At 36.0% G+C, this 25,225-nt stretch overlaps 2 protein-coding genes and 1 long non-coding RNA gene across 3 annotated transcripts in view; 1 reads left to right on the top strand and 2 right to left on the bottom strand.

The window, feature by feature from the left end:
- Positions 1–3,734: 3,734 nt before the first annotated feature.
- On the bottom strand, positions 3,735–4,940 carry LOC131689464 (uncharacterized). The gene is made up of 2 exons (XR_009305401.1): positions 4,797–4,940; positions 3,735–4,139 (listed from the first exon to the last, which is right to left on the bottom strand). It is a non-coding gene; the product is annotated as an uncharacterized LOC131689464 (long non-coding RNA).
- Positions 4,941–8,445: 3,505 nt separating this feature from the next.
- Positions 8,446–9,971, bottom strand: LOC131692342 (angio-associated migratory cell protein). The gene is made up of 3 exons (XM_058979327.1): positions 9,730–9,971; positions 8,779–9,676; positions 8,446–8,721 (listed from the first exon to the last, which is right to left on the bottom strand). Exons 1-3 carry the CDS (start codon positions 9,848–9,850, stop codon positions 8,520–8,522), a joined length of 1,221 nt encoding a protein of 406 aa, XP_058835310.1. The 5' UTR covers positions 9,851–9,971; the 3' UTR covers positions 8,446–8,519.
- A 6,618-nt stretch (positions 9,972–16,589) lies between these two features.
- Positions 16,590–25,225, top strand: part of LOC131690179 (Y+L amino acid transporter 2) — a 54,679-nt gene continuing 46,043 nt past the window's right edge. The window contains exon 1 of the mRNA XM_058975752.1: positions 16,590–16,720. The gene's annotated coding sequence lies outside the window, so the exon portion shown is untranslated. The remainder of the gene's footprint in view (positions 16,721–25,225) is intronic.

Below are 25,225 nucleotides of genomic sequence, written 5' to 3'. Positions count from 1 at the left end.
TCCGAACCGGTTCCGGACTAGTTTGACTGGGTAAAGGTATAACTGCTGTCAATTCAGTCGAACTCAGCCACAAAAAACATGACGATAGTAGCGCACCTGTTTTGGATATCCCAACTACCTTCGAAACCGTTAGAGATTTTTACACAAGTTTAATGCTGAAGATGGACGTCTGTTCCCTTATGGTTACACTAACCACTTCTCACGTTTGAAAGCCACACCGGCATGCATCCCGAATAAAAATGTACAATAACAAAACCATAATTTTCACTGTGACAGTACAGTAATTTTACAATAATTTACAGTGAATTCTAGTGTTATGCTACAATACAAAACCAATAAACTTTAACGTTTCTACAGTAAATTTCAATGTAAAATCGACTTTTACAGTAAAAAAGGGGGTGGTTATGTATCTTAATATTAAAAAAATCGATTTTTCTCCATACATTTTTTTCTCGAAAACAGTAAAATTTAATGTAAATTTACTGTATCAGTTTTTTCTGAACAACAAAATTGATTGTTACATGGAATTTTATTGTAAATCTACTGCAAGAACTCTACGTTGAACAATGTTGAAACAGTAATAACTATAATATTTACTGTTTTATGATTGTTTGTATGGTAAATGCTATTGTAAAATTCTATTCGGAATACTGCCATACACTATTCAATCAGTTGATCTCAGCTGGCCTACTTTCGCTGAAGATCTTACAACTGACCTATTAAGGGGACGATGCAGTATAGCAGACACAAGGCTATTCAAATTACTTGCAAACCTAACGACATCAACTGATTGACAAAATATTTCTTCAGCTACGAATGGTGGTCTGCTTAATGATCTCTAATAGTCACTGGGGATCCGCAGTACCTAACTGTCTACTGCCTAGAGGAACTGAAAGTTACCCAAAGCATTTCCAAGTTCGAAGAAATCAATAAAATCGATAAAAAATTTAACAGCGCAATAAACCTAATGTCTACAGTTTTGCGAAACGAAGCGAAGTGGTTAAGTCATACGTTTGAAAAACTAGCCTCATAAACTTATTTTGGCTCTATTAGGGAGGGTGTCGCCCTAATTCGTTAATTACGTGACCTATACAATCGATAAGAGTGCGTAGGAGTTGGTATCAATATTTTTGCTTCTCCTCGTCATGCTCGTGTGACTCCGGATTTTGACAGTCTTTTTGGCTCGATAAAAGTACCTTCGCTGGTCTATTACTATGAGTGTCTATAGATCGTATTGAGTTCTTGTCGCCCGGCCTCACGAACACTTCTGCAGCTTCCTGGTTGAAAACAATCCCATTTGATTTTGCCGTCTTTGTTTATTACTTTCCACCAGCTAGTGATGTAGTGTTTGTGTCATGTGCCGTGTACGTACATGAGCCGTAGAAAAGTCTATGGGACTGTTTACTACACGGAAAACCGATTCAACACAATTTCAACCAAAAAAAATAGGTGACCTTTTGATTTCGTCTAGTAACTATAGTTTTCAAATTGGAGTGTCAAAACAGTCTCAATTACTTCGATTAAATGCGGAAAATATTATGGAGCTTATGCCTCACTTTTGAATGGATCAGAATCGAAAATGGTGCAGCATACTCAGATCTAAAAATGATCACGCGAGATGAATGAATGGAAGGAATGCAAACAAGCGAACTTGGTTACGCTTCTCGTTGTTTCAGATTTGTTTGCAACTTCAAAATAGGTTACTATGGAAGGTTTCCATCTGTATTAAGGTGTCCCAAAATGACATCATTTTAAAAAAGTTATCGGGCTCACTTCTTAAATGAAAGATTAGGGTATTAGGAGCACTTTCTTCTTTGGAGTGAATTTGCTAAAATGCTCCTTACTGGTGGCGAATTTGAATATTTTGAAAAATGGACCGATTTTGAGTAAAATTTGAAATGTATACCTCTTGAAGTGTTCCTGAACGACCTTAGATTTTTTTTAGCATTTTTTTATTTTCTGAAGGTCCTAATGGAGAAGTTTGGTTAGTTAGTTTGTACAAATTTTGAATTATAAGAGCGGCAGAGCCATTGAAACTTAGTAAAAAGTGAAATTTTTGGTGTTTTTCAATAGTTTTTAATAGTTTTTTTCAATGGGAAATAGGAAGATTTTAACAATTTTCGATAGTATTTCAACATTCAGTAGTATATATGTATAGAAACAAAATGTCAACCAAAATCATTTCTTCATTGAATTATTTTTAAAGAAACACTAGCTAAAACAGCATCTTGGATAGTTTGCTGTCTTTCGTATACTATGCGTCTTGAACCAAAAGCAATAATAATTTTCAATAACTGTTATTTGAGATTTTCGCAAATTGTAAGGAAAATTTAGTTATTTTTGTTGAAACAAGGATTTGTTTTGTTATATTTTTCATCAAATGGCTTTCAGTGTGGTAGTGGGACAAAAAATCACGATCAATATTTTTTCCAGCAACTATTTCACCTAATTTGAATTGTGATGATCTAATAAATCGACTGACTGTTTTAGTGTTTTCAAAGGTTTTTATATGGATAAACCGGTGGCAAAGCTGAATAGAGCTGAATTTTCCGACGCCTTCAATCAAGCGTTCAATTCCTATAGACGTTCACCTAAAATTCCTCAAACCTTAAAACTGGCATATCGTCAGCTGTAAAATATTCACAAGAATCCGTAAGTTATCAGCTTCGATCGAATCTGACTCCCATTAAATTTTGCTGTCATTATTGCGAATGCGATTCACATTTGTTCGAAAATGCGATCAGCCGTAAGTCGTAAAGAATAAGGCTAATAATGTATTGAATACCGAGATAATATAGTATTTTGTCGATTTATTACTAGATGCGGGAAAGACTCCAGGGCGAACCAAACAAAACTAACACTTGTATCGCTTATACTAATGCAAGACGAAAGGGCGCGTAAATTTACGCACGGCATGATGGTGCATAGCTGAAAAGTTAAGTTACACCCTCGGTGAAAATGAACGTGAACTCGATGCGCACCAAATTGTTTTTTCCAATATCTCACTTATTAGTGCATAGAAATTGGGGAAACTGGAACTAAACGATAATACATTAATATACTTAGCGAATCCATGTACAATTATTCGATATAATTGAATCAATGCAATAATATTCATAATCCCCGATCATTTTGAAAATTCCACGGTGAAATATGTACGCAGTGGATATTTCACTTGTTCGCCGGGAGTGTAAACGCAGTGATGGACGGAATTGATGCGAAGTGGTGAATATAAATGTCATCGCTGTTCACGGTGAACGTTCGCCTTCGAATACCAGATTGCATTCTGACAAACCGTAAACTGCCAGTTGAGCGTGAAATCGTTGTTCGCTGATGAAACTGTTCACGACGTCGTCCACCGTGAACAATGGAAGGTATTCAACACAAGTTCACGTTCATTTTCACCAAGAGTCTAAATAGTGCTTTACGATGTAGATTTTGGGAAAGATTCATGATATTGACAATGCGCAGGACAGTAGTATACAGAATACAAAGATTTCGCTTGTGATAGTTTGCTTTCTTTCGCTCTCATAGAGCGACAATCCTAGTCTATTGATTGGATTCTACTCGCCAATTTTTCAAACGACTGCTTTTCAACATCGCAAAAAAAATCATTTTATTCGACAAATCAGAATAATCGAGAAGACGGATTATTTTTTACCCATATAGACAACTGCATTATCTGAAAAAAGTGGACTTCGAATCTTTTGAACATCAAAAACTCAAAATACAAATTTGTTACACTATAGGTTATTTTATTGTTATACATTTAAGAAATCGTCACATTACTTCGTCTCGTCCGTCCATAGTCCTTACAAGCTACTTCCAACTGGGGCAAAAGTCACCACAGGGAAAGGGGGTGGCTTCCGAAAGTCACCGAAGATTAACTCCGAATTCCTTCGTCGGCCGAATAGCAGAGGAACTGCGTTAGAGTTGCTGAACGCCTCCAAAACGCCACTACTGATGGCAGACGTTGTCGTCGCTTCCACACATCTCTATCGCGAAGATACCAACCACTGTAATTTCTATTAAATTTGTTGCCAGAAACAAAACGCTTAGAGCGTCGGTTTATGGCAACAAATCGGGTCGGTGCGATAGAGTAGGGTTCCATGATCGGTTAGCTGCATAGCTGTGGTTTTCTGGAAATTAAGAGAAAAAAGACATTAGGTTAATCTTAATTACAAATTACAAAAAATGGATTGACTATGTGCTTTTTTAAATATGAATGACGGATTGAAGCAGTATCGTTAATACTGTGTATTGACAAAAGAATTGAACGTGTAAAGTGTACAGTACAGTGCACGGACGCCAATATTTTTTCACATGCTTCAAATACAAGCCTTCACACTTGTGCCGGAATGCTCGCATTTGAATTGTATGAATGAATATTGGTGTCATTGAATCGAATCGGAAGATAAGCATTTGGCTTGAATTATACTTTTTACAATCATCCATCAAAAACACGTGGTAGCGTAATTTTTCAATAAAATCGGTGAAACAAATATACGACTAAAATCGACGCCGTTTTATCAAATGAAACTGTAATTTATTAGCTCACGGTACACTGTTGGCTACATTTGTATACTTTATGCCAAGTTAAGGACTACTTAAATGAAACATACTTGAAATACAATTTTGCATAAAAAATGAAAGCTAATTTTCTAGAACGCAATACCACAAAGACGCCATTTTGGGAATCAGGCACATTTGGAATTTTGTAAATTTAATTTAACTATCACAATCACAGTTTCACGAAATCATATAATACAGAAAAAGCACAATAAAGAAATACTTACATTTTAAAACAAATTCACTAAATTTAGTTTCAGCAATTGTAGAAAAATCGATATCAATTAGGGTGCCACCAGACTCACGATATAATTTTAACGACAATCTACGATTTATGTGGAATGAAAATGAGACCGAGCGTTGTTTGTTCGTCTGCTTTTATACCCTCAGCTCTCGCAATAACGGTCGAATTCTTGTATGCTCACCTCTCAGGTAAGGAACGACTCACAAACAGCGTTGCCAGCTGGATTTATACGGTACCGGAAAATTCCACAATCCGCCCCATACCCACAGTTTGCCATAAATTACAAACACATAATTGATTGTGGATTGTACAGTTATTTTGGAAAAAAACGTAAGAAAAAATCATGGAACTCAATCGGTTTTGGAATTATTCGTTGCATTTGTGATGGAGCTTGGACGTAAATGTAAGGCCGAAGTCTGAATCTATTACCGGATGGTTTGACGGAGAAGGTGAAGACACTTCTTAGAAGATACAGTTTAGTAACTTTTAAACTTCATGTCATATTAAGCAGTTTTTGTATCAAAAAATTGATATTTATCGGTCAGGTCACTGGTAATGAAAAAGTAATTATGTTTAAAGTTAGTTGCTTTTGAATACATTATTAGTATTTCTGGGAACGGTGATCAGATACGCTCTCTTAAGCGCTCTCAGAAGAAAAATGCTCAACCCGTTTCGCCCATTATGGAATGAGCCAAGGGAAATAAGAATAAGAATTGGCAGGAAATCGATTTTAACATGATGTGAAGCGCGACCGTTACGGCCCTAAAATGCGTTTTAATTGAATTTTAAATATTCAATTACAGCAGAAAACTACGGTTGAAATAGATACAGATTTTAGAGGAGGGATTCATTAAAAAGCTTTATTAAAATTGTCGTTTAATACATACAAGTAGTATCAAACATAAAAATTGAGAGAAGTATTTTAGGAGATATAGACCACCTTTTGGAACGGATTCTCCGAACCGAACATTCATTACAGAGAGAAATATTCTATTTTCTTCTCTTGTTCATCCTAGTTTCATTTTCCAATTGATCCATCAGCCAGAAAATCCTCCGCATATAGATTTTGTGGAAAAATACCGTCCGATATGTGCGTATGTCTTTTCCACAAAATCTTTGCGGAGGATTTTATGGCTGGTGGAACAATTGGAAAATTAAACTAGGATGAACAAGAGAAAATAGAATATTCTCTCTGTAATGAATATACTTACCAAAACTGCAAACAGCAGTGCAACCGGATTTGGATTTAACAGGATTTTTGATTGAAAATGTACTTGATCAAGGATATAACTATGTGATGGTCAGATTTTCTGACATGCCTATAAATATATTTACTCAATATTAGACTGTTTTTGTGATACTGATGTTTATAGATGTTCCACCAATTTTTTTTAATAATTTTCTACATGAAACGTCAACAACACGATGCATTATGGGGAAGAGAAAGTAATAAATGTAATCATTGATAAAAAAAATTGGTTTCAATAATGTCAATCATTTTCGTTCCGTGTACAGCGCAAATTCGTTAGTTGGGTCCCTACTGCGCCCCAACTAGCGAATCGTATCCGTTAATTGGGGCAACTGACAGCTGACAAAAATTACCCAAGGGAAACGCTGATTTTTTGTTTTCTTTCATAAAAAACAAAATGTTTTACGGTTCACAAGGCTGTTTCCTTCCAGTGTAAAGTTTTTTTTGTGACAAAGTATGTCATTAGTGCACACAAAAAAAATATTGGTGAAAGTAAGAGTGTTCCGCTCTTAGCAAAAAACAACCAACGCTTACTATTAGGTTGAAAGTAAAACTTTTAAAATAATCAAGAATAATAATCAAAATAACAGTTTTCCCTTTAAGCTAATGAAGAATAGTAATCAAAATAAAAGTTTTATTTTCAAACTATGAGTATGCGTTGGTTGTTTTTTGCTAAGAGTAAAAAACTTATTTTTACCAACATTTTTTTCTGTGTGTGTTCTTATTGCCATCAATTATTTTTTTATGAATACCTTCACATAAAACAGGAAATGAATACACCGTCGGGAAAAAGCCGATAAAGCACAAACATACTACGTTGTCACTAGCTAAAAAAGATTGGATAGTGTGATTGAATACATCAGACTTTCAAAAGTTAGTAAACTAACCTCTCTGCGACACAAACTAATTGATGCTGAATGTAAGAAGCGAAATATTTACCACATTTATTTCACTATTCACATTCCGGAATATGAATTCAAAAAATAAAATTCCATTGAATTTCAAAGTATGCGCAACAGAAATTAACCAATGAACCCTTTGAAATCAATGACATTCAAACGTAAATCAGTTTTTGACTTTCAGTTTTGTCATAAGAGTGTCTTTTAGTTGGGGCATGCCCCAACTAGCGAACACCCAACTAACGAACAGCCTAACTAGCGAACCCCCAACTAACGAATTTGCGCTGTATAACCAGCCAAACCTACATACTTGATTATACATCACAGTATTACCCTCTTCATGTCCGTGTTGTTTGTGGACAACAACGTTTTTAAGCAGTTATAACTTTTGATTGAACCAAGATCTGCCCACAAAAACAAGTAATGCTAATAAATGTGACTATTGCCTTTCATTTGAGTATTTACAGTAACAAGGATCAGCTCTAGAACTGAAGTTATTGCAATTACTCTAATTGGTTGTTGATGGAGCAGTGCTGCCAGAGACAGGGTACGTTGACGACGGAAAATGAACTTTCCATATATCTTCGTTATGTTGCAATATTATTGAAAACTGATAAAACTTATCAATTTACACTGTCTTCTGTTATGTTCTACTGTCTTCTGTTATGTTTATGTTTTTTATGATTGGAGTATTGTAAATATCCTAGCAGAATTGTATTGAGCAATGGAAGGTGAAAATTGAGCAGCTTCTAGCAAGGAAAAAATAGTTTTGAGACCCTACATACACTAGAAAAAAGTTGATTAAAGGGCTAAATATCATTAATAAATAGTATTCAAAATATCTTTCAACTCATTATTTGGACACTTAGCTTTTAAAATAATACGAATTTCCTAGTCATTAATGAAAAGTTACTAAACCCATTCATGCCCATGTTGTATGTGGACAACAATGTTTATAAACAGCTATAACTTTTGATTGAGGCGGGATTTACTCATAAAAACAAGTAAGGCTCATTAATGTGATTATTGCCTTTAATTTGAATATTAACAGTTAGAAGGATAAGCTCTAGAACTAAAGTTATTGCAATTAATCTGATTGGATTCCAATGGAGCAGTGCTGCCAGGGACAGTTTACGTTTTCCACGTAATTGGACTATGGTAATTATTCTAGGAGAATTGTATTGAGCATTGTAAGGTAAACATTTACCAGCTTCTAGCACTGCCATGGAAGCACCTATCTTTATGAAAATAAGCTTTTCGAGTTTCTTGACCCCACCGTTTTCAAGGAAAAATAGTTTTGAAACCCTACATGCACTAGAAAAAATTTGGGCATGAAAGGATTAATTTTATGTTCCAGTTTATAGAAACTACATAGAACATGTTTCTTCTCTACGTCATCATCCCAAATGTTCCTGTTGCTTTGCGTGTTACACCCATAAAATAGAAGCTATCGCATTAACAATGTGAAGAAAAAATAGATGTGGTTTTTATAAAAATAATTACTACGAACAATAGTAAATTTATTACATTTCAATTCTACACAGACTTTAAACTACCTCTAATGCAGTTGGAAAACTTTTGCCGTTCCGTCCTCTGAAGCTGAAAGTAGCAAATTTCTAGACTTATCGTAGCGAATATCTTGAATATCGTTTCGATGACCAAGCAATTCATACTTTAGCGATCCGCTCCGCAGATCCCAAACTTTTATAATTCCACCCAGTGTACCGCCAATTAAGCTGCAGTCTTTCCCCCAAAGCAACCTAAAACACAAAAAGATTTACAAATTTGATGCAAAGTGAAAAACATTGCTTTTATACCTGGTTATACCCGTCCGATAGGAGTCTTCACACTCAACCCGTGCTGTTTGCCTGATTACATCCCAAATGGTAACTTTGCCGTTTAACGTCCCGGTCGCCGCTACTTTCACCTCAAAATCTGGATGATCAATTACTACCGCTTCGACTGGTCCATCGTCAGGTTGCAGTAATCCTACCAATCCTGATGGTCCCATTATAGCTGCCTTGCCTTCCTCGCTTCCTGTTACTATCAGCTGACTGTCTCGATCCAGTGACATACAGGTGATGTTGCTTGTATGTCCGGTAGCTTCGTTCGGTGCTACATCCAAACACGGAGCATTAGCTTTTATGTCCCATATTTTAATGGCACCATTCCCGTATCCAGCAGCAATCCTTTTGCCATCATGAGTAAGTCTCGCAACCTCACACTTTGCTCCGAAACCTTGCAGGACTTTGCAATCACCGGAGGGTATACGCCAAACATAAATCTCCCCGGTTTCTGCACCAGCCATCAAAACATGCGCCCCAAAGTGCCATTTCATCCAGCACATATCACCCATTGCAAAATCCCAAATTTTCTTGTAGTCTTGTGTAGTTTTAAAAACCTGAATCTGTCCAGACATGTCCCCGGTTGCTAGGAACGTGCCGTCGTAGCTAAATTCACATGCTACCACCGAATCCGTATGTCCGGGAGCAACAAATACTACGTCACCGCTTTTAATGTTCCACACGAGAGCCCGGTCATCTTCTCCTCCGGTTACGGCCAAATCCTCTGAGGGATGTAAAGACCCACAAAATACCGGACCGGTGTGCTTGTCAAACGTAACTAACGCGTCGTCACGTTCCGGAATGTACACATCTTCGGAATCATGCTCGTCGTCAGCAAACCCATCATCACCATCAAAGTCTTCGTCGTTTTCTAGAAATGATAACATAAACATCGGATGACAACCAACTTCATTCGCTACTCACCGTTGGCTTCATTTTCCCATTGCTCCAGAACTTCATCTGCATCGCCGACGAAGATAAGCTCATCTTCTGCGTCCTCACTGTTCAGGTCATAGGGGGACATCGGAGGCGTATTGTCCTTCATTTTGGTGATGACCTTTCATCAACTAACTATAATAATAATCGCGAGATTGAGCTAGAACACCGAACAGCACAGACCCAAGAGACCAAAACAAGACGGCGACCGTGAAAACATGTGCTTTTGACAGCTTTTACGAGAGCGTAAGCATCGACCACCGTGCAGTTTTATATTCACCATTCGGATTCATTCATTATTCTTCTTCTCTCTCGCGCATGCGGCGGGAAAGCACTTTTCACCACGCATAACGGTACTAGTGGGATCAGCGTTGTCAGATGGTTTCACAGGATATACATGTTAATTTAAATAAAAAAATCGATATGAAAATTTAATCTGTTTGCAAACCTACTGTCACATGTCAAGTAATTACAAATACATACAATAATATGTATTTCATTCAAGACACCAAGTACCTGCTACGCCGCCATGATTTCAAAGTCAAGATCTAAAACGTCGTGTTGAGTTTGATCCACAATGAATAGGTAGAATCGATTCCATTCGAGCTTCGAGCCAGTGTAGCCACTTTTGCATGGGTCAGATCCGTAGATTTGCTTGATGGAACACGAGAACAGAAAATTGATCCAGCACACACCCACACCTTAAATCTGTTTCCGCAGACTCCCGAACACAAGTTTTATCTGGCTACAGTACGATGTCGCCAGAAAGTTCGAGCTTTGGTTTCGCCTATAAATTTGCCTAAAAGCTGATGATCTGACAAGTACTTTGCAGCTGTGGATTTATTAGCAGGAGTGTTCGGAGAAATGTATATTGCTTTTCACTAATGCTCACAGAGGCCCAATGAATTTCTAGCTAGATTTGGAAAGCCATCACTCAAGCCGGTAGGTGCTACAATGATACAGTGACGATAAAGTGGATTTCGTCTATGAGTAGGGGAACATGGGGAGACTTGACCAAGCGAAAAATTCTATTTTTGGCTATGGTGTCTTCCATTCGATTCATAAAATTTTTTCAAAAATATTTTTATACTCGTTTCGATCCCTTAAGGTAATTCTAAAAGTTTGGAATGAAAAATCCTTTCCTTACAGAAAATATTACGTGATTAATAAATTTGCATTAAATGATGTAATTTTTTATCAAACTTTGTATGGACATATCTACTCGACTACTGATTACTATTAATATACTGATATACCATCTTAATCTTTGTGAAGCAGTGAAATGATTTTACATAAATTGGAATATTGGAATAGTTGTTACTAGAATTTGAATGACATTGAACGCAATATCTAATGTTGGGGAGACTTCACCAAGTGGCAATTAGCTGAAGAAAGATACAAAATTCCTGATATTTATTATGCTTTGGTATCTACTGTTAATGTTAATCACGCCATAAAAATCCCACCTCAAACATAAGTCTTTATATTTTAGTATTAGTAAACAAAGTTAGCAATAATAGGACTGATTTCGTGATGTGTGAACATGCAATGCAAGCAGTACAGTTAATCCTTAAAAAGAAATGCATTAAAAAATGGAGATTTATCAAATCCTTTTATATTTATATCAATCCTTTTATATTTTTTACTGCTACCCAAAGATCTCGAAAATATGGAAAAAAATAATTACAGTATGTTTTATGTCATAATTTTTTGTTATGATTTTTCAAAATTCTCTTGGTCAAGTCCCCCCATGCCTTGGTCAAGTCTCCCCGCAGTGGGGAGACTTGACCAAAAAAAACGATCTCAGAAAAACTTTTGTAACTTAAATTAAATTAAAAATTCTGCAAAAAATCATGAAGACGCACAATAACTTTGCACATAATATCTCAATGACTTTTGAGGGATTGAAGGCCTTTTTAGAGATTTATGCAGTTTTAGCTGAAAACCTGGTCAAGTCTCCCCATGTTCCCCTACATTAAGGGCTTAGATATGTTGAGATGCGGGAAAAAAGGGAAAAGTTTGAATTTTTATAAAGGTATGTAGCCATATTTTTATGAAATACTTGTTATACGTTTAGCGTAGTACAATGTCCAATTTGCAAAATAAAAAATATTAATAATTGTCGAAGCTATAGCAATTTCGGCAAAACGTGTTTTTTGAAAGAGGTTTGCCGTGACTACGATTCCAGCCCAACAGCTCAACAGAAACCATCAAACTAAAAAAAATCATTAGTATATGTACCTGTGGTGTCCTTAAAAGATCGAATAATTTTTTTTTTCTTTTTGGAAACGAGTTTTCCAAAAAAAAATCACTATCTTCACCTGAAAAAAAATATTAAACAATTCATAACAATAATATGAAAATTTTGACGGAAAAATGGAATCGTTCAAGAACACGACAGTTAAATTACGAACAAGTCAAAAAAGTATTGAGATCGGTTGAAAAAAATTCCGGCAATCGTAGTCACCGCAAAGACGCTTTTGGGAAACATGATTTCGAGATAATCGCGTTTAAAGATTCAAGTATAAGCAACACCTCCATAAGGGAGCAAGATGAAAAACGCTATAACTTTGCGTCCACTACTCCGATTTCTATAAAAAATTGAGGTAACATTCTTAAGAAACTGAGCTTTACGATAGAAGAATAAAAAAAAAATCGATTTTTTGAACGACTCAACATACAGGGTGTTTGGTTCATGATTAAGAATCTCTCTAGGGGTGATTTACTGTCATATTTGGAGAAAAAAAATCGTTCTACACATACCATTTAATTTATGCCATGCCATGCCGATTACTTGCAAAACGTGCAACGTAAGTTGAAGTCCGAACCTAACACATTCTGGAAGCATGTAAACGAGCAAAGAAAGGAATCCGATGAGCTATGGAGGTCGTATGAGCTTTAGTTTACAGGAGATTTGCCAACTATTCTCTGAAAAGTTCGCGAGTGTTTTCTCCAACGAGAAACTGACACCGACCCAGGTTTCACGGCTCTTAATGTACCTCAATCATACCAGTATTTGAACTCTATCAATATCGACAATAATATGGTACAACTGGCGATTGGCAAAATAAAGGCTTCAACTTCGGCAGGCCCAGATGGTATACCAACTATTATTCTAAAAAAATGCTCAGCCGGTCTAATTGAACCTCTTTGTCATCTGTTTCAATTGTCGCTAACAACCGGAGTATTTCCCGAACTCTGGAAATCCTCCTTCATGTTTCCAGTTCACAAAAAGGTGATAAAAAGGTAGTTGACAACTACCGTGGTATTACAACGCTAAGCGCAGTTCCTAAGCTGTTTGAAAAGGCAGTGTTGGAACCCATCTCCAGCCACTGCAAACAGTATATCTCCGAGACTCAGCATGGATTTATGCCGAAACGTTCAACATCTACGAATCTTCTGTCGTTCACAACATATGTTACAAATGCCATGTCGGACGGCCTTCAAACTGAAGTTATCTACACGTACCTTTCAGCTGCTCTAGACAAGATTAATCACGCTATTGCAGTGGCAAAGTTGGATAGACTTGGCTTTGGTACTAATATTCTCCGTTGGATGCAATCGTATCTCAGTGATCGTCGTCTAGCAGTCAAGATAGGTGATTGTGTATCCGAAGAGTTCTTTGCTTCATCTGGTATTCCACAAGGCAGCCATCTCGGTCCATTGATTTTTCTTCTGTATTTCAACGACGTTAACTTTTGTTTAGAAGGACCACGGTTGTCTTTCACCGACGACCTCAAGTTATTCCATAGAATCCGGAATACTGATGATGCAGCTTTCCTTCAACGCCAACTGGTAACCTTTGCGGAATGGTGCGAGTTCAACCGAATGATCCTAAACCCCAAGAAATGTACGGTCATTACGTTCTCGAGGAAAGAAAACGTCAATTCGATTCGATTACTGTCTAGCTGAATCCACGATTGACAGACGAATTGTGTCAAAGATCTCGGAGTTTTTCTCGATGAACAACTGACGTTTAAACAGCATATCAGCTATATTGTCGCAAAGGCACACTGTTTGGGGTTCATAATGAGAATATCTAAGCACTTTTCAGATATTTACTGCTTGAAATCTCTCTACTGCTCACTCGTTCGACCAACTCTGGAATATTGTTCAGTTGTGTGGAAACCTCATTATCTTAACGGTGTCCATCGAATTGAGACAGTACAGCGCAGATTTGTTCGATTTGCCCTTCGTCGATTGCCTTGGAGCAACCCTCACCAGCTGCCAAGTTACGAAAGCCGGGATTTGCTTATTGGACTCGATACATTGCAAGTGCGGCGAGATCTATTCCGTGCTATGACGATTTCGGATATTTTGAAAGATCGAATTGACTGCCCCGAGCTTCTCAGTGCGATAAATATGAACGTTCGCCCTCGCGCCCTTCGCAATAATTTATTCCTCCGATTACCTCTTCGCCGGACTAACTATGGAGTAAACGGTGCCATCATTGGTGTGCAACGGACCTTCAACAGAGTGTCATCCGAGTTCGACCTTCACATTCCACGTAGCAGACTACAATTTGACTTTTTAAATAGATTAAGAAATTATCATTAGGACCACACTGTGTCTGTTGATACCAATTACAAATGAATATAACCCCTTAAACCATCCAACTACCCACAATTCCGATAATCGAAATATAACTCAGAAAAAAATCAACTTTCTCCATACAATAACCGTAACGTGGTGGTGTGTTCAGTCAGGAGACCTGATCAGATCAATACTGTCGGTGATGGAGTACGGATTTTCCTGCTATCGATCCCCCTCGAACATACACTTCATCGGGAACGTTCTTCCGTTTAAAAATCGATTTGGGGATCTTTCACATTGATTGCTCTTCCGGTGACGCATTGAATCCGTTATTAATTGAATATTTCAAAAGGCTTGCTGACCTTAACCCAAGCAACCAAAAGTATAAGGGAGCTGTATAAGCTTCTCGTTTTAAATAATTTTGCGATACGTTTTATGTTCTGATAGCGGCTTAAGCAGCTTTCAATTTCCATTCAAGCTTAAGCAGCTTGAAAGTTCGCTAAAAACTTTATGTGAACTTTAAAGTGTGCTTTTTAAGTATTATCCGAGCTGCTGGTTGCTTGGGAATTCTCGAACCCTACTACTTTAACCACAAGTCACAAAACATTAATCCTTTTTCGTATAATACCAACAATCCATTTTTGGCAACAAATGGGTTCCGTTTTTGGCAACATTGTTGTTGTACATAGTAAATCTTTTAAAAAATGCTCGATGCACATTTTGTTGTAATAATTGATATCGCTTTTGACTTTATTTTCAAACATAAGAGTCATATTTACAACATTTTATAGGGGCGGGCATAGCGAATAAAAAACTAAATTTGCTGATTTTTTTTCTATCATTTCATCCATTTCACATATTCTTATATATGATTAAAAATTCTTGTATCATTTTTGATGTCAGAAATTGAAAATAAAAGCTTTAAAAATAAGATTCCATTTTTGGCACGGTTCCAGTTTTGGCAACCGAAAACGTTACTATAACACTTTGCATTTATTTTCCAATATATCTCAAAGGCCGACAAAATGATGTTACGATTGAAAAGTTTTCACTTGTATCTATGTATATTTTTTTAATTACCTCATATTGGAAATGTTACATAACACTCCTTTCTCTTCTCAACATTTATTTAGTTGGCTCGGGAACCGCTAAGGTGTTAACAAGCCGAGTTTATATTTGTTCCATGTCCTACGATTTGATATATTGTTACATATCAATAAATGTGCATTTGAAGTGCTACTCATCTCAAGATCCAAAACGAAACAAATCGTCGCTGCTGTGCTATCTTATGACTAACGACTAACGAAATACACAAATTGTGAGAAAAATGTAGTTTATGTTTAAACTGGAATTATAGCATATTTGGCAACACTGTAACAAAAAATTGTTATTTTTTCTAGATTTCCTGACTCATTTCTTTCAAAATACATTAAACTGATTGTTTCTGGACCAAATTAAGCCAAAAATATGAATAAAAGATTATAATAGATGCTTTATTTGTATGAAAAATGATCCATGCACAATTATGACACACCATACAAATTTTGTCATCAATACACACCTGTAACATGTGTGAGTGCGACTTTTGTTCACATTTTTAGCAAAATCTCTAGTCAACCGATGCTCGTAATATTTGAGAGATTAATACAGAATAGATAGAAGCTTCAATTGTCTTCTCTGTATTGTTTCTGCCATTTATAATTTGCAAGATACTCAATCTCAAAGTTTAAAAATCGTTTTTTCTCGAAATGTGCTAAATGGCGCTTCTCGTAAGATAGCACAACAGCGACGAAATATATTTTTAATGAAAATATTGACGACATTGGTTCAATTCACAAATACCATTTGAGCCAATATTTCGAGATGTCTTTGCACCATCAGTATATTGAACAATTAGTCAATAGTTTTGCCCGTGTATATTGTCCGTCTCAGATATGAACCATCTCACTGAATCGCCCATCTACTGGATGGCGGTCAAAACTTGCTCAATGTTTCATCGCTTGAAAGCACACAACCGTAAAAATGATGTTGCACTTTCACAGCTGCTCGTCGCTTGCAACAATTTTTTTTTTTTTAATTAAGAGAAGAGAGGAAAAACTTTGTATGCTGCGAAAGTAGCATATCTTCAGTTGAGCGCGCCCGCTGTGTTCCGCTTGTAAATAAAACAGCATGGGTGGGTCGGGTGAGAGCGTCCTACCCATGAGGGCAAACGATGCCTGAGCGTATAGATTGAGAGAGCGCGATTCAGTATACGTGTGCAGTTCGACCGGCAAAGTTGTGGAATTATTTCTTGGATTTCTATTTTCGGGATCAAACGGATAGTGTGCCGTCCAGGTATATCATCAGTTAAGAGGAAAAAATCTTAGTGTTTTTTATTCAAAAAGCTGTAAAGTCATATGATTGAAATAGCAGTTCTAGTGAAATTTGTTTAGTTTTTTGTTTAATGGTGAGTACAGAGTTTATACGTTTCTTAATCGATGGCTAGAATGATGCCTGGCTGTCGGCGTGTTTCGTCATTCATTCTAACCCACCAAATGTGAATTCTTATGTGCTTTGCGAGGCAGGGTGAAGGTAAACATAAGCAGTGGGAGTGATGGGGAAAATGTTGCAGCAGATGATCTCAAAAACACGTGGAGCAAGCTCCACCACACATGCACCATAGTAGTGATATGACATACATTGATAATGTATGTATTGATATAGAGCTGGTGTAAAATGTCCAAATTTTATAGTTACACGATACTTAAGAAATCAAAATTGATTTAAAAATGACATTTTTCTCAATGGTTAATTTTTTTCATTCAGTATATTTTCCTATTCGTGCAATGTAAATCCTGGGAAAAAATCACATTGCTAACCTATATTATTTTGCTGTAGAAAAATACACGTTAGCGTCATTTTAAATTGTTCCCAAAGAAATTGTGCTTTCTCCGCTTTATAAGTAATTTCTATGAAATACTTAAGGGCACACTATGCCATTAAACATATAGAGCACAACGATTTCTAATGTGCATAAGATAGAAGACATCCTGTTGCAGTTTGATGACTAATACTTCGAATTGATGCAACTGTACCAAATTCCTATTACAAGAAGAGTTTCATTTGAAATTCCTTTTATGCTATTTTTCTTAGCTTTTTATACTTGCCGCCTATTTAAACTGACAAAATAATCGTTTCATTTTGCTTGAATAAACTACCCATAAAAACACAATAGTTCCAAATGCAATTTGCAAATGCAGAAACTATACCAGTTTTGTTAAGAACATGTTAAGTCAGACCGGACTAAGTGACAAAATATTGATTTCGAGTAAAACGAGTTTAAAGTTTGAATCGCAGCATCCTTTACATTATGATTGGAAATTAATTTTTGCCATCATTCTTGTTTATAGTTACATATATCAAATCTGGCAAAAGTCGAATGCAGCTGACGAAATTCTTAATCCAGTGCTATCATTATCTCATTTTTTGATCTTTTGCGACTTAGTCCGGTTTGACTTAACACCGACCAATATTAAGAAAAAAACACCAAAACATGTTCAATTAATCCGAAATAAACTTTTTCTCTCGGCTTGCTGTTTTTCATTATGGGACTGATATGCATTTTTGGGCGGCAAATCTCGTGAATGTAAACGTAGGCCATCGGTAAAAATTGGCGGAAAATATTTTTCATCAATTACCCTTTTGCCACACAGCCGTGGATATACTGTGCTGGACATAACTTAAGCAACTGGGTAATATAAATGCATTTTTAATATAACTGTGCGGATTGTAATTATTTAAATACATGCTATTATTTATACACAACCAATCGCCAGTAAATCATGAGAAGTGCCGACAAGCTAACTATAAAAAGCGACTTTGAGCAAAAATTCCCAGTGTCCCGATACTTGCAGAGAACACCAGTCAATTCAGCCGGAATTGTGGATGGCTTCTACCAGAATTCCGACTTATGGCCACCTAAACGTAAGATGCCTAACCCATCACATAGTTGGTGTGAAAATTCAACTTAGCAAAAACAAATATATACCTTTTCTTTACTACCAACGTAAAAAATTCAAATTCCCATCTCCAATCGACACAATTCGCCTACCTGATTTCAACTATATCAAACATACGCGGCCTTACAGTCACGACCATGAAACGAAAGCATGTGGGGAAAAGGGATTACGGTCATTATCATTTTGAAAGCGTTACACGACCCTGTAGTAATCATTGCACTGCGTTTCGATTTTCGGCGGTTCAAAGCACGATCTGCGGGTTTAACATCTGCGTTGGTACGATTTATAACCCTTTTTGCTTTAAGGGGTTATGTTATGGTGAGATCCGCCAAAAAATCAATTTTTTTATTCTTCTGTCCTTCAGGCTTAGCGCATCAGTAGACGCAAAGTTATAGCGTTTTTCATCTTGCTCTCTTACGGAGGCGTGGCTTATACTTGAAACTTTAAACGCGATTATCTCGAAATCATGTTTCCCAAAAACGTCTTTGCGGTGACTACGGTTGCCGAAAAAGTTTTCGACCATCTCAAAAAGTTTGGACACATGATGGTTAACAAATAAGATTGTCAGTTCCATAGCACTTTGTTCTCCAGATGGCTATACATTAGACAGGCAGCTTTCAAAAAACATTTCTGGAGCACTTCTAAATCAAATAGTAGTTAACTCCACAAATCATATGCCAAACATTGCGCACTTCCCATCAACCTAGACTCCGCACTTTCAATGTGCGAGTGATCAAACTGCTACCGCAAACGGCGAGCTGTCAAAACACATGTATTTCAAATGATAGAGATGGTACTTCCATCACTTTCATAGACAGCCCGGTAGAAATAACCAGTCTATGAGAAGAAGTTAATAGGAGAATACTAGAGTCTGTATACAATATAGAGTCCCGTACAGAGGAATGCGCAACACTGCGTAGAATACAGACTATTTATTTTTTTTTCTGGCAACCGGAATAGTTGCTGTAACTTTGAGTGACTTTGATCAAATCTCAAAATTAATTCATACTGAATGAAAAATTAAGCAACTTTATCGTGGCAAACGGAATATCCCAGAGAAAACCATTTCAAACGTTATTTCATCTGATTTATTGAATGCTAATTAATCAATGAATAAAGTGTTTAAATATATTCAAAGAAATCGAGCCAACGCAGGATTCAGGTTATTATAAGCGATTTTTTCTCGGATGAACTTGACACTCAAATAGAACAGTAACAAACCCATGTCACTGTGACAGAACAATAAGAACCATTTGCAGTGAAGTTCAATGTTATACTACAATACCAAAACAAGACTTTTAGTCACCAAGGGGGTTGGTTATGTATTGATTTTTATGTTATTTAACAAATCATTTTGTTCCACGCATTTTTTGCAGAAACAGTAACATTTAATGCTAATTTACTGTATTATTTTTTGTTGAAAAATGAAATTAATTATTTTTTGAAATTTTAGTGTAAATTTATTGCAAGAACACTCCTTTGAATAACGTTCAACCGCTCTTCAATTTAAAGATAACTTGAAGTTGCTTTCTGTATCACAGTTAATATCTGATCATCATCTTATAAGTCGGACGAAAGAAAATTATTAATGGACTCAACCAAAGATATACTTATATTGAATACAACATCAACAGATCAAAAAGTGTATAATGAACCGATGAAAGAAAAAAACCAGATGGATAACACCAAATATAGTCTAAGTCTAAAATGTCTACCTTTTTCCAGGTGTACCTCGTGGAGTTGGAGTATTCTAAACAGGTTTCTGACGATAGCGTTTTCGACAACTCAGAAAGAAATCTAGTGTACTATATTGCAGGATGCATTCATAAAAGTGTCACGAAAAACTATACTGTTTGTGAGGCATGCTTTAAACCATGTATTAGTATGACCCCATTTTTAAAACAATTACTATACTATACGTAAAGAATTTAGTGGGGAAGCACTATTGCATGTAACAGAAGTTTATTTGTTTTTTTATCGCGCTGGAGGGAATATTTCTAGACAACGTCACTAGTCTCGTCACTTGTAATGAAAACGTTTCATCAAAGCTGGCAACACTCACGAAATCACTTACTATAAATCTCGCGAACTTTTTGGAATGGACCTATGTGCAAAAGAGAGCCTCCCTTTGTTCACTTTCTCTTTCGATTATCACGGATTTACCATTAATCTTTCCAATGATGTTCCAGTACATATTGGAACAGAATAATTTCGACTAGCATATTATGCAAACAGTTAAGCAGCAAACGCAAATGCGACCGTGATATTGGCGGAAGAGAAAGTAAACAATGAGAGGCTCTCATTTGCACATAGGACCTTTTCAATAAGATTGCTTGAAATATCTGTGAAGAAGAATGTCATAATATTATAATAAGATAATCGAGCGTTTTGTAAAGTTCCGTTTGCGAATTTATTAACCATGCAAAAAAAGGAAAATAAGCCTAATATTCGTTCAATGGCACTGTAGAGGCTCGGCGAATCAATTAAAATATGCAATCATCGCGTTCTTTTTAACTTGTTGATTTTTGTAAGCAATATATGGAATAAGAACAGGTAAATATATAAAAAATAGTTTTTCACTCCAATTATTGTAATATTTTTCCTGCCAATAACAATACTCCCCTTGCGAGCATGCATGGGGGCATAGATAAAGAAATATGTTTGTTTACTTTGCACGATAGGTGCCGGTGACATGTTCGATAGGTAGATTTGGTTTCATTCTGTGCGAGCCTTTACATAAGTAAACAACACCTTTGGAGAATACAATATTAATTCTTCAAAGGGGATAATGAGATTTTTGTAAACAAACTTATTTCGCTCATTATCCCGCTGCCGAGTTGAATTTTATGAAAGATACACATGAATCAATATCTTTACCCTTGGTAGAATCAATTAAGAGAAATCAGCAACAAAAGTTTGTTTACAAATATTATTAGCCCTATTCAAAAGTTGATATGGATAGTAAGTGCGCAGTGCGGTTATAATTTAGTTTTTAGTGCCACAAGCTAAAGAGACTAGAATAACAAAGAGACGCCATGATCCGTTTGGAATTCCAATTTTACTGTCATTGTCATTCCAAACGAACAAGAGAGTTGTCAATCGTAAATGTTTAGCATACCAATTAGCACGCTTTGTTACTGTAAAGTATTTGTAGCTCTCTTGGTAACAACTATGTTATGGTAAAAGCGCACTTTGTTTGTATGTTGTGCAACATGTTCCTAATTGCAGCAAAATAATGAAAATAATTGCTGTGCCATTTGTCGAGCACTGGGTAGTTGGACAGTTCTGTTTTAGGGTGGAATGCAAACAAAGAGGCAATTGCAACTTGTTAGACTGTGCAAGTTAGCAAAGTTTCTGATTAGTTTCACAACTGTTATTGATGTTTGCATACTTAACCCTATTGGCCAGTTCTATAGTTACATAGTTGCACAATCAGTTTAAAAGCCCGTGGCAATTCTTTTCAAATATATCCAACAATAAAAAAATATTGTGTAGCAGTTGTGCAACATTTAAAACTTTCAACAAGCTGCAATTGCTACTTGGGATTATGTGGCATTGTTTTTAAGGAAGTATTGTTATGCAATGCATTAAAATTACTAAAGATTTTAAAGATAAAAATGATATCCTCAAACCAAATTTGTTACAATACCATCGTGTTTAGAAACGCTAAAGATAAAATGGCTTGGTTTGATAGGAGCACGAAATTCTGCACGATAGTAACGAATACCAAATGATGCAAATAATAAATTTTGGCCTAATATGGTTTTGCTGCTGCAAAATACGATTCCTGCGGATATAACTGCCCACAGAAAAAAAATATTGGTAAAAGTAAGAGTGTTCCGCTCTTAGCAAAAAACAACCAACGCCAACTATTAGGCTGAAAGTGAAACTTTTAAATTAATCAAGAATAATAATCAAAGTAAAAGTTTTCCTTTTAAGCAAATGAAGAATAGTACTCAAAACAAAAGTTTTGTTTTTAAACTAAGAGTATGCGTTGGTTGTTTGTTGCTAAGAGTGAAAAACTCTCATTTTTACCAACATTTTTTTCTGTGTGTATGCTTTAGCTGGTCGAGGCACTCAGCAGACCAGAAGTCGCATCGGATTTTTATATTGGTTAGAAGAAACAAACGGAATAACAAACAAGTTTGGTCGAGGCTTGCACATTTGCAGTGCTGCCTGTGACCTGTAGCCTTGTTGCTAGTTGAATTGTTTTCACTGAATTAAGATGGCGTCTCTTTGTTATTCTAGTCTGTTTACCACAAGCAATATAAGCATTTTCCTTTAGCTCTAGTTCACTCACAAGAGCTACGCGGTTCCGAAAAGTAATCAATTTTTGTGTCGGGCTACTGAAGATAGGGTGATGAGCCCATTATTGCTATGTTTCTATTATCACGCTACCCATTTGAAGCCGTTGGTTAGAGCAGTGTCTGCCATCTTTGTTTAACGCATTGAGTCAAATGGTAGCGCAACAATAGGGGCACTCGATTCGTGTTTTCGTTGCGCTCAAACACGAGAATTTCACTGTTTTCAGCGCTTGTATGTTATTATCTTGGTACTTAGCAACGAAGCAAAGCTATTGATGCCAATTTGTACGCATTCCATTGTTTGTAGGCCGAGTAATTAATGAATCAGTGAGGCGCCCTCCTTAGTATGGTGAAAATAGGCACTTCACCCTACATATTTACATTTCTTGTGAACCGCTCCTACTCCTATTACCACAAACAGAAGAAAAACAATCCGAAAATTTTAAGTTGTCATCTGAATAGTTGTATCTGAATGATGCAGCTCAGTTTCCTGCAGTAACCCTTGAAAGTGGCACCCTTATTTGAGCTTATAGGTAGCACCCCACATGAAGGACGAAACAGGATTTCCAAAACAGGTAGATAATACCTGGAGAAAGTTGCTCCTGCATTGGCTTCTTCTCAATTCTTGCCTCCGATAGTAAACGGAAAGGAAATTTTGTTAGCTACGTGAAATAAGAAGTAGAAGTGCTTACTCCTTCTTGCCTGTAGTTCGTGAGCAACGAGAGGCACAGTAACACCGGCAAACCGACGCACAGTGGCTGGAGGCTGGCCAAAACCTCAAAAATTATTTTTGAAATATTATATATATATATATATATATATATATATATATATATATATATATATATATATATATATATATATATATATATATATATATATATATATATATATATATATATATATATATATATATATATATATATATATATATATATATATATATATATATATATATATATATATATATATATATATATATATATATATATATATATATATATATATATATATATATATATATATATATATATATATATATATATATTATATTCATATTTTATGATCATTGGATAAGAACACGATTTTTAACATGAGTTTAAACGTAGCAAAGTCCGAACTTTAGTGATAAAATACATTTGGTAAATTTGCTTGGAACTATGACTTTTTCGTTTAAATATGCTTGAGGTGGTCAGATCAAAAATACTTTTTTCACTAATGTATTCTGTACAAATTTCGGAATCATTTCGGAACGGTCACATAGTATACATTCTATGGGAAATAACCTCTACTTTTCGAATGTGGCTTTTCTCGGAGTCGGAAGTCGACTTTGTCGAGCCGCCTAATTTCTTTATATTTCCTTTCCGGCAAAGGTTATCCGTGCGTCTAACATTGCTTCTGTCAACATAGTGCTAAATTCGAATTACATTATGCGAATGTTATGAAGAGGAATTCACGCAGATATTTCTAGCTATCAAATACTTTATTATCTTTTCATTTGTCTTTAAAATATGTTTTACTTTAGATATTTTGGGTTGAAATATGGTATGCTGAAATTATTCATCTCTGTGAAAAGATACTTAATCATTTTCAAAGAATGTACCCCTGTTTCACACTCTGTTCTGATTTAAAAGCCATCGCGTACTGTCCGATATAGTTCCGCTTTGTCAGACTTACTCTAATTCAAATCCCTAAGTTTGAGTAAACCGACAAACGAGTGTATCACAGGTTTGCTTGCGAGGGGCCGCCGCTTCTGACGGCGGGTCGGCGGCTTTACGCCGCTTCGGTTCCTTGATTTCAGTTATGTGGCAAAATTACATCACATTGGATTGGTCGTACACATTATTCTAAGTAACAATAAGCATTAATCCTTATATCCAATATAAATTGGCACACAATTAGCACTAATATTAGATTCAAAATCCTACTACAGAATATGTAACGCAATGAAGTGCGATTCTAAATAGTATGGTATTTTTCTTTCAGTTTTGTGTATCTTAACGGAATAGCAAAAAAATGAAAACATTCAACAAATACTTCACACAAAATACTTTTTTCCTAATTAATTCAATTATCATATTTATAGGTATTTTGATGGTACCATTAAAAATAACTGTTTCTGAGTAAAAAAGCATTCGACGAAATAACCCATTCGGCAAAATTACCTTCGGCTAAGCAGCATTCGGCAAAATGACCTTCGGCGAAGTGATCCGCCCGCTTGTCTAACATAAACTTTATTCGTCATGGGTTCATTAGCGTCGTCGTCTTGTAATACTCAATTCTTCTATTTAAAAACTACTTTACCAATTACCGCCTCCTACGCTTATCAAGGTAGCGAAATTTTAAATTAGAGATTTAACCAGAATTCGGCATTTATCGACCTGGGACCCTAACCATAATTCAATTTAAAGTTCCTAGTAAGAGTAGGAAAAGGTGGTATAGTCAGTTTGCTTATAGCCTTCGTGAAAGCAGGTGTCAAAGCTGGCGTGGGGTATATTTGTACCCCAGTTTACGATTGCCGTTAGCGTTTCGTCAGGTTTTGTGCTGTCAGTGGAGATGTGACTCGCGACAATACCAATTTAAATACTTGGTTGTTTCAATATGTAAGTAACAATTAGTGTTATAAAATTGTTTTTAATCATTTATTCA

This window comes from Topomyia yanbarensis, chromosome 3, assembly GCF_030247195.1.
Source record: "Topomyia yanbarensis strain Yona2022 chromosome 3, ASM3024719v1, whole genome shotgun sequence".
In the NCBI taxonomy this organism is placed as follows: Eukaryota; Metazoa; Arthropoda; class Insecta; order Diptera; family Culicidae; genus Topomyia; species Topomyia yanbarensis.
This window is presented reverse-complemented; position numbering and strand designations above follow the sequence as displayed.